At 25.9% G+C, this 8,896-nt stretch overlaps 2 protein-coding genes across 5 annotated transcripts; one reads left to right on the top strand and one right to left on the bottom strand.

The window, feature by feature from the left end:
• The first annotated feature begins 1,710 nt into the window (after positions 1–1,710).
• On the top strand, positions 1,711–7,980 carry LOC112679390 (importin-13). 4 transcript variants are annotated; one of them, XR_003148209.1, is made up of 21 exons: positions 2,114–2,251; positions 2,392–2,565; positions 3,060–3,206; positions 3,288–3,360; positions 3,431–3,599; positions 3,702–3,846; positions 3,907–4,116; positions 4,174–4,356; positions 4,470–4,728; positions 4,789–4,970; positions 5,030–5,188; positions 5,246–5,428; positions 5,612–5,749; positions 5,821–6,052; positions 6,124–6,279; positions 6,372–6,546; positions 6,630–6,755; positions 6,922–7,048; positions 7,108–7,198; positions 7,271–7,405; positions 7,727–7,980. XR_003148209.1 is itself a non-coding variant. In XM_025549181.1 (18 exons), the coding sequence occupies exons 1-17, from the start codon at positions 2,114–2,116 to the stop codon at positions 6,724–6,726; spliced, it is 2,820 nt and encodes a 939-aa protein (XP_025404966.1). In that variant the 3' UTR covers positions 6,727–6,755; positions 7,727–7,980. The 4 variants fall into 4 exon arrangements, 1 of the variants encoding a protein (XP_025404966.1); XR_003148211.1 differs by lacking the exons at positions 6,922–7,048; positions 7,108–7,198 and adding an exon at positions 1,711–1,800 and having other exon boundaries at positions 2,090–2,251; XR_003148210.1 differs by lacking the exon at positions 7,108–7,198.
• Positions 6,741–8,612, bottom strand: LOC112679392 (pre-mRNA-splicing factor ISY1 homolog). The gene is made up of 5 exons (XM_025549183.1): positions 8,176–8,612; positions 7,664–7,827; positions 7,253–7,606; positions 7,133–7,182; positions 6,741–7,032 (listed from the first exon to the last, which is right to left on the bottom strand). The coding sequence occupies exons 1-5, from the start codon at positions 8,199–8,201 to the stop codon at positions 6,799–6,801; spliced, it is 828 nt and encodes a 275-aa protein (XP_025404968.1). The 5' UTR covers positions 8,202–8,612; the 3' UTR covers positions 6,741–6,798.
• Between the last annotated feature and the right edge of the window lie 284 nt (positions 8,613–8,896).

Raw genomic sequence — 8,896 nt, 5'->3', positions numbered from 1 at the left:
AAAAAATTTTTGTTAAATCCATGAAATATGCATATAAATGTTCTTAAACCCAAAATATGCGAATTGATACAAAAAGTAACAAAATATGCAACAACAATTTTTAAATCTGAAATATACATACTATGAATCGAATTTATATCGAATCAGAATTTCAATATGTACTTTCTAGATAAATATGAAAATGCCTGAATTTCCGAGCCTTAGTAATAACTAATAATTATTGACCAATTTTTACACAATGCAGTTTTTTATTTGTCAGTTATCTACTATTTATACTTTAAAAAAGTACAGAAAAACTTGATGGATAAGATATAGTAATATAGTGATACTTACAATGTAATGTATTAAATACATTGAGAATTCGAAAATCAAAATAAAATGGAGCAATTCAATAAGCTATTTTCAAATTGCAAATCAAAACTTGGTCTAAGTACAAATTGCAATATAAACCAATGTTATACATAACACGTTAACCAAAAAAATCGTAATTCAACGAAAATAAATATTTGAGTTACCAGCAAATATTTAATATAAGGATAACATAGTCAAAAATATTTTTACACGCAATAACAAAAAAAGTTAAATCATAAAATCATTTTTTACCAAAAACGTATAGTCGATTATACTATAAATCTATATTAAATATTGGTTCCTTTTTAAACACTACTGTTTACTTAATATTCGTAGGTGTAGATAAGCAAATATATTTAGATAGGTGATACGCAGTTTTTCTGTCCAGAGTATTTGAGTATGGACAAAAAAGTATTTTTATCGAGCCCTTTCAACGTAGCATGACCATTATATAAACACATTTTTTCTTTTTGTAATATCTACCATTAAATTTTTATACTTGACAATGTACATAAGTTTTTTTTTTTACATACTATTTGAAGAAATATTATAAATTGTATTATAATAAAGTATATTAGATAATATTACGTGATACAGGTAATATTAATCGGAAAAAACATGTTCCAGATCATAATTGATTCCATTCATAATTAGCGAGGTTAATGGTAAAGTGTGGTAAGTAGTTACTTTTTATTTATTTAAGTTAAAGAAAATCGTTTCCATCATTTAGGGTGGGTTGCATAAACGTTCATTAGCGATTTGCAGACAGTATACAGACTGATAACATACTAATGGTCAGTAATTAAAATTGGGTGTTTCATAAACGCCAAATAGTGTTAACGGCTCTGTAAGTTACTGATTGTTGGACCTGTATACTACAGACCCGATTTTGGTTCGGTAACTTACAGATTTATTAATGATAACCGATATTGTCAAATAAAAAATGTTATCCACAATATTTATACAATTCATTTTATTTCTTTTTAAACTATAATAATTTTAAACATTTAATAATGGAATCTTCGACGTCATCTTCCTCCAGCGATGAAGATGATTTTTTTATACAAATCGTTCAATTTTTACCTAGACCGCAAGTTTTTCATGATAGATCAAATCCCCTAATGGATCACGGTTTATTCAAATGATTATGTATTATTATTTTTAATTTATAGAATACATTTATTTGGTATCAATAAGTTAATATTTTTTCATTATCACTATTTATCACATAAAATGCTGTTTAATTTATTTGGTAACCACAGCTCTCATTAAAATTAACTTTTCTTTATGAAACACCTCAGTAATATTATCGATCAGTAAAACTTAACAGAATTTATAAGTTACAGGACTAATAACAAGTTAAATAATAACAGACTGATCTTTATGCAACCCGGTCTTAAATTTTAAAATCGCTGTTAATAACGACAAAAGAGGTTTAATTGTTAGTAGGTATGCAGTCAGTAACAGCTATAAATAAATTAAAACATTTTTATACCAAAAAAAAAAAAAAAATACTACTTTTATTTATTATTGATAAGAAATAAGAATTATTTAAACACTATTTTGTCTCACTATCTTATCAAATAAATGTTCAAATAAATAAAAACATTTATATTGTTAGATAACAATAATTATGATTAATTTCAATTTGGTTCATTAATATATAATAATATTTACGTAGGATTTAAATTTTAACAGTAAAGTTAAGTAAAACCATTTTTCTTTTATTTATTTTTAGATTATTTTAACAAATATCCTTAATATGTCTTTGGAAACAATTGAACGGGCTTTAGCAGAATTTTACTGCAATCAAAATATAGAAGTTCATAAAATGTTGTTAGAATTTCAAAATTCTGTAGATGCCTGGAATCTCGTGTGGAATATGTTAGATACATCAAAAGTAAGTTGTTTTATAACTATATAACTATATAGCTTATCATTATTTATTATATCATATATTTTATGTATATATTTTTCACATGCTGGAATATTTTGATTTTGATGAAATCATGCTGGAATATTTTTTTTTCAATTTTATAGCCACACGAGATACAATTTTTTGGTGCCACTACTCTTCATATTAAAATTACTAAACAATGGTTACAATTGAAACAATCAGATTATATGCTTCTTAGAGATAAAATAATGGACACACTTATAAAATACTATAATTCAACGGGACCATCAAATGTAACAAACAAATTATGTTATTGTGTAAGGAAAATTTTATTTTATTTTATTCTGGTAGATATAAGTATCAAATTTACTTTTCTATTATTTAAGTTATCATGATTTATGGATCGGATAGGTTGGTAGGGTACTAAGAAATTCTTAGTATACCAGTGTGCTTATATTTTACTATGGCTACCTTAGTAATATTTAGTTTTACTACAAATTATGCGTTATTGTTAATTTTCAATATTTTACTATTGCTTAACTCTACAACTTCTTATTTAGGTTATTTTTATTAGGACTTTTAATGACTGACAAAAGTAAAATAACAAATAACAATTCATCTTATAAAACTGCCTGTGATATCCACTTATATATATACTTAATAATACATTACAGTCCTATTGATTTTCCTTGGCCAATAATGTCTGCTTATAAAACTAAGAAGTTAAAATAAAATACGATATATATAATGAGATAATTTTTTTTTAAATTTTATATTTATATTATATTAATACACAATTATTTTTGTTTAGCTGTGTGCTTATGTAGTTCGAACAGTACCAAATCATTGGCCAGATGCTATTCCACAATTAATGGAAACATTTAGAAATTCGTTATCTCAATCATCAATAAATGTCAGTGTTATGATTTTAGAAATTTTAATGGCATTACCTGAAGAGGTAAGATTTGTTGAAAAAAAAATATATGTATTTTATGCGATATCTTATATTAATATCAACCAATTTTTTTTTTTTTTTTAGTTTGGTGCTACAACATTAACTAATACACGTCGAAACGAAGTGCGGAGTGAATTAGAAAAATCTTCATTACAAGGTTAATTAAAATTAATTTTGTTGTTTTCAATGTTGTTAACAATTTTAATTGTTTTTGAACATTTATGTAGTATTATCTATCGTGGAAAGTATTCTTCAGAGCGACAGCTTGGATCCAATTGTGATACATGCTTTAAAATGCGGTGCTTCTTGGTTAGATATAGGTTTTGATCTAATAAAATGTCATCGTCTGACTGATACATTTATATCTGTTATTTTAAACTCTGAAAGAAGTCAAGAGTAAGTTTTAGTTATAATTAGTAAATAATTAGTATTATTAGTAATAACTAATAAATAATATTTAAAAGTGATAATATTTTAATCCAAATATGTTCTTTTTAGATGTATTCTATTGGCTATTGATGCTTTAAAGTCATTATGTACACATCCTCGAACATCTGTATGTGAAGCAACTGTTTTTGAAGTTTTAAGCAAAGTTATCATACTTTCTGATAAATTATTTCATTTAGAAATAACGAAAGAACCAGTAAGTAAAATAATCATATTTTTTATGCAACAAAATGAATTCTAAAATTTTTATTTTTAGAATGTTGTAGTAGATAAACTTTTTGATCTCTTTTTGGGAATTGGTGATCAACACTTTCGTCCAATAGTACAAGGTCTCCTAAATGATAATACTAGACAGTTGTGTACAAAATTTTTCAATTTATATTTAACTTGTACAAATGCACCTGGATATTATCCTGTAAATGAAAACTATAGCGAAAAAACATTTACATTTTGGTTTTTATTACAAGTAAGCATTTTTACTTTTCATTCAATATTTATTTATTGTTTATTTTTTCAATTTCAGGATGATTTGTTATCAAATTATGCTGGACCAGATAATGCATTATTAACTATTGTTAAACCGTTGTATATATCTTTAACTCAAGTATTATTAAAAAAAGTTGCTTATCCAGATAATTTAGAATCATGGACTCCAGATGAAAGAGAATTGTTTCGGTGTTATAGACAAGACATATCAGACACTTTTGTATGTATTTATAGTTATAATTTATTATTTATATTTTATTCATTATGAAATATCTTAATAAATTTTATACCATTTATGTTAATCATTAAAATTTAAATGTAAAACTGTTTCAGACTTACTGTTACTTTATCTTACAGTCTGAAATGTTAGATGTATTGTTAACAATTTATAAACAAGTTACCTGTGATGCAAAAACTGCGATTACTCAGTGGCAAACTGTAGAAGCATGTTTATATGCTTTTACTGCAATAGCAGAACCACTTCAAAATCAAGATTCACACCCTCATATAGAACAGCTTATGTCATCTTTAGGCTCTTTACCTTATGAACAATTAGATAAAAAAGCTGCAGTTGCAGCTATGGATACTATAGGTATATATAATAAACTTTAATAAATATTTTACATTATGTATATGTATGTATCATTTTTAGGAGCATATTATTATTGGATGGAAACACATCCAACCTATTTAAATTTGATTGTACCTCTTCTCATGATGGGCCTACACAATAGCAATATGTTTTCTTCTGCCTCTATTGCTCTTAGAGATATTGCTAAAGAATGCAAACAAACCATAGCACCTTATAATGATGTTATATTAAATACAGCAATGGTACGTTTTATTTATTAATTATTATTAGATAATTAATATTGATTTTTAAATTTCATTAGGTTGCATTGAAACAAGTTAACAAGCTTAAAGAAGAACTTCGTCTAATATATACTATAGGAGTTATTTTATCAGCTATGCCATTTCCAAAATGCAAACCATCTTTAGATATGTTCATTGATCCTAGCTTAGATGTTATGAGGAATATATTAAATATTGAGGTTTTAAGTGTAGTAATGAAATAATTCAACAGTATATTTATGAATATCTAATTATAGGACAATGCTGAATGTAATAAACATAGACCTGAGTTACAAAAAAGGATTAAAGTTCTTGGTTCATTGGTATCAGCAATTGACCAAAAAAATACTGTTTACCATATAATAGAAATAACTACTCCTCTGCTTCAAATGATGGCAACAAAATGTTTCATTGCTTGTCCTGAAGATATATTATATACTGTAAATATATATTCATAAATTAGCAAGATTTAGAAACTTTATTAGATTTTTTTTTTTTTAATGGTTGGAATTTATAATTTTTTTAAAGAATATTACTAAAGTATGTATTGTGTGTACAGATATATTTAAATTGTAAAAATATATGAAATATAATTTAGTTTTAATTGAAAATATTGTATTTAGGGAGTTTGTGAGTTCTTAAAAACTGTGGTATCTAAACTGCAAGAAGACTGTTCAATGGCATTAAGCATAATTATTGAAATTCTTATGATTGGATTTAGAAAATCTCCACAACCAGCTGGAATTTTGCTTTTTAAAGAAGTAAATTAACAATTGATAGAACTACATATGTAATCTTATCTAATGAATATATCATGTGATTTTCTTTTTAGATTATAATAATGTTTGGACGACAAGAAAGATTTATTCCACTTATTAAATCTACATATGAAGAAATGTGTATGAGAATTAAATTTATGTTTGAACAAATACCTGCAGCTGATCATGTTGGTCTTGGAGATGTAATGGAATCTTATTTATCTCTTCAAGGACACATATTTAGAAAATCGCAGTCATTAATTATAGATAATACAAATGTAGATTTTGCATTTGTTTTTAAAATAGGTATTATATTATTAACATATAGATTATTATAAATATTAATATTCATGGTTAAAAATATATTATATTTATAGCATGTGAAGCTTTATGTGCTAACGAGATATTTTTGGCAAAAACTGCTACATTTTTTTTAACTGCATTTATTACTATTAGCAGAGAAAACAGACCATTGTTTAAAGTTATTGAAGATAACGGCCAATTCCTAGTTTTGAAAATAATATGTATTATTAGTAAGTCTTTACTTTATTATAATTTATAAATATAAAACATATATTATATTACTAAAATAATTGGTTTTGAGATTTTTTTTTTTTTTTTGCAGAAGGTGATACAGTTAAATCAAATTTAGATACAATGTGTGAAGTTTTATTGGTATTGAACAAAAAATATAGTGATAATTTACGTGTATGGTTTCATGATATAATAGTAGTACAGAATATATTATTGCCAAATGTAACCGAAAATATGAAATCTAAATTTTTCAAAAGAGTACTTAGGTTGTATTATTAATGAATATATACATCAAACTAGCTAGATATTTAAAAAAACCTATAATTTTTTGGTTGTTTAATTTTTCCAGGGAAAAAACCAATAGAAAAGCTTTACAAGATGCAGTGAAAGAGTTTTCTTTTATATGTAGAGGATTAATTGAAGTAGATCCCTACACTGAATCATGAAAAAAATAAACATATTTTGTATAAAAAAGGTAATTATTATTATTAAAAGTATAGAATAGAATTTTGTAACATTTATTTAGTATATATTTCGTCATCTGATGATGATATATTAGCTAAATCTTCTACTTCTTCATATTCTTTGCCACCTTCTATGCCAGCAAAAGTTTCAAGTAATTCTCGCTTTTTATAATCTAGGATCAGATTTTGAATATCTTGATCAGTTGGCACAGGTGGAGGATGTATATAACGAGAGCTACTGAACATAGTTGAAATATCTTCATCATCACTGTCAACTTCTTCAAAAGCCTAAAAAAAAAAAAATGTAACTTACTACATACTAACTACATAATTATTTAAAAATAATTAAAATATTGTTACAAGATAAAAATAACTGTATTTTACTTACTGACTCCATTTCATCACGAATTACTGCTTTTTGACCTAATGCTTCCAGCACTAAACAAATATAAAAGTATTATATTTATTTTTTTTATAATTCAATACTTTAAGTTAAAACTAAACATACTTTTCTTTTCTTTTTTAGTTTCCATAGCTAATAAAAGACCATCTTCTTCATCCATGTATCCATAGTAATCTGCGTCTATATTTTTCATAAGTTCAGCCCTAGTACGACGAGGCGGTGGAGGAGGTTCGTGTTCAAAAAGTTCTCTCACACCAGGTAGATCTTTAGCAGCTCCAAAATACTTGTATCCTCTATTACCAGGTACTTCTCTACCTTCATGGTCAAGCATTCTTGGCCCCATTCGTAAAAAATCTGGACCACCAAGTTCACGTATTTGATATTCCCAATGTTTTTTTTCACGCAATAATTTATTTATTTCATCATTCAGATCACGTAATCTAAACTCTCCTAATCCAGCTAAAATATTATAAAATATTAATACCTAGTAAAATGTAAAAGTTAATTTTTGTATACCATTTTGAATTTGTGCAACTTTTTTGGATATTTCTCTTATAATTTGAACTCTCCATTTTTCAGCCGCCTTCAAATCTGTACATTCAGTAGCCAAGTATGGTCGTCGTTCTTCCTTGCCACCATGTTCCTTCACTTGAGCTGCTCTCCAACGAGCCAGTGTAGTCCTGTAAATTATTAAAAGTACAATAAATTATAAATATTTGTAAATATTCCAACTAGTCTTAATATGTGTTTACACAAAATAGATTTAACTATTTTTCTGTGATCTATTAATTTAAATTAATATTAAATAACTCAACAAAGAGTAATTCTACTAAGTGATGAGTATTGTAATTACAATGTACACCTTCCATAGAAGACCTTAAATACCTTTAAGAACTGTTTGTCAGTAATTTATAATATGTACATTTAAAATGCATTCAAAAATATCTCGAAATCACAAAATTATAATTACTTTAATATATCTGTAATGTAAGATAATTTGTCATAAATATATCAGGATAAAAACTTACATTGCTTTCTCTGCATTTCTGGCCATGGCGGTTCCTGATCTTAGACAATTACACCACGAGGTGTTAACTATTTAGATCTACAAATGTATATTCTTGTATGGTTAACTTGTACCAGTCTGTTACCGGTATTAAGATTTTAGTTCACAACATGAACAATTATAAAGATATTATCTTAATTTCATGATCATTCAAAAATACATAATGTCAATGTACAAATGTTAAAGCGTTATCTGCTATTTAACCAGTCAATGATAACAATAATTCACCAAAACGTTTTAAACTTATAGGGAATAAGAATTCTTATTATTCTAATATTAAACCGCAGCGGCTGCTTGGCTTTATGTAAATGATTTTTAGAAAAATTGTATTTATTAATGAAAAGAATAATATTTGTAATTCAAATATCTAACATCAATTCTCAGAATTTTGGATCATGAATTAATTTATTCATGCCTGTTATTCGATCATCGTTTAATAAGAACTCTTGCATACAAGTACTCATAACCATGGTTGTGGATAAGATATATTCATTAATTGATGTTGGCGACACTGATTAAAGTAAAAGTGAATAAAGAATCACGAACCATGGGTGCGTGTCCACTCTACCGGCAAAACTATACAAAGAGAAATTGGTTATACAAGATATTCGTTTTTGGGTTTAACGTAAATAAACAAACCTAAGAATGTAACAAATAAATTTCGCATTTTTGCTATTTGAACT

Source organism: Sipha flava, unplaced genomic scaffold (assembly GCF_003268045.1).
Source record: "Sipha flava isolate LNK unplaced genomic scaffold, YSA_version1 134_pilon_pilon, whole genome shotgun sequence".
Classification (NCBI taxonomy): domain Eukaryota; kingdom Metazoa; phylum Arthropoda; class Insecta; order Hemiptera; family Aphididae; genus Sipha; species Sipha flava.
This window is presented reverse-complemented; position numbering and strand designations above follow the sequence as displayed.

Coding starts and splice junctions, on each gene's coding strand:
- LOC112679390 (XM_025549181.1), top strand. CDS start 2,114: ATGTCTTTGGAAACAATTGAACGGGCTTTAGCAGAATTTTACTGCAAT. Junction 3,207..3,287: donor TAATGGCATTACCTGAAGAG/GTAAGATTTGTT, acceptor TTTTTTTTTTAG/TTTGGTGCTACAACATTAAC. Junction 6,280..6,371: donor GAAAATAATATGTATTATTA/GTAAGTCTTTAC, acceptor TTTTTTTTGCAG/AAGGTGATACAGTTAAATCA.
- LOC112679392 (XM_025549183.1), bottom strand. CDS start 8,201: ATGGCCAGAAATGCAGAGAAAGCAAT. Junction 7,607..7,663: donor AGTTGCACAAATTCAAAATG/GTATACAAAAAT, acceptor ATAATATTTTAG/CTGGATTAGGAGAGTTTAGA. Junction 7,183..7,252: donor AACTAAAAAAGAAAAGAAAA/GTATGTTTAGTT, acceptor ATATTTGTTTAG/TGCTGGAAGCATTAGGTCAA.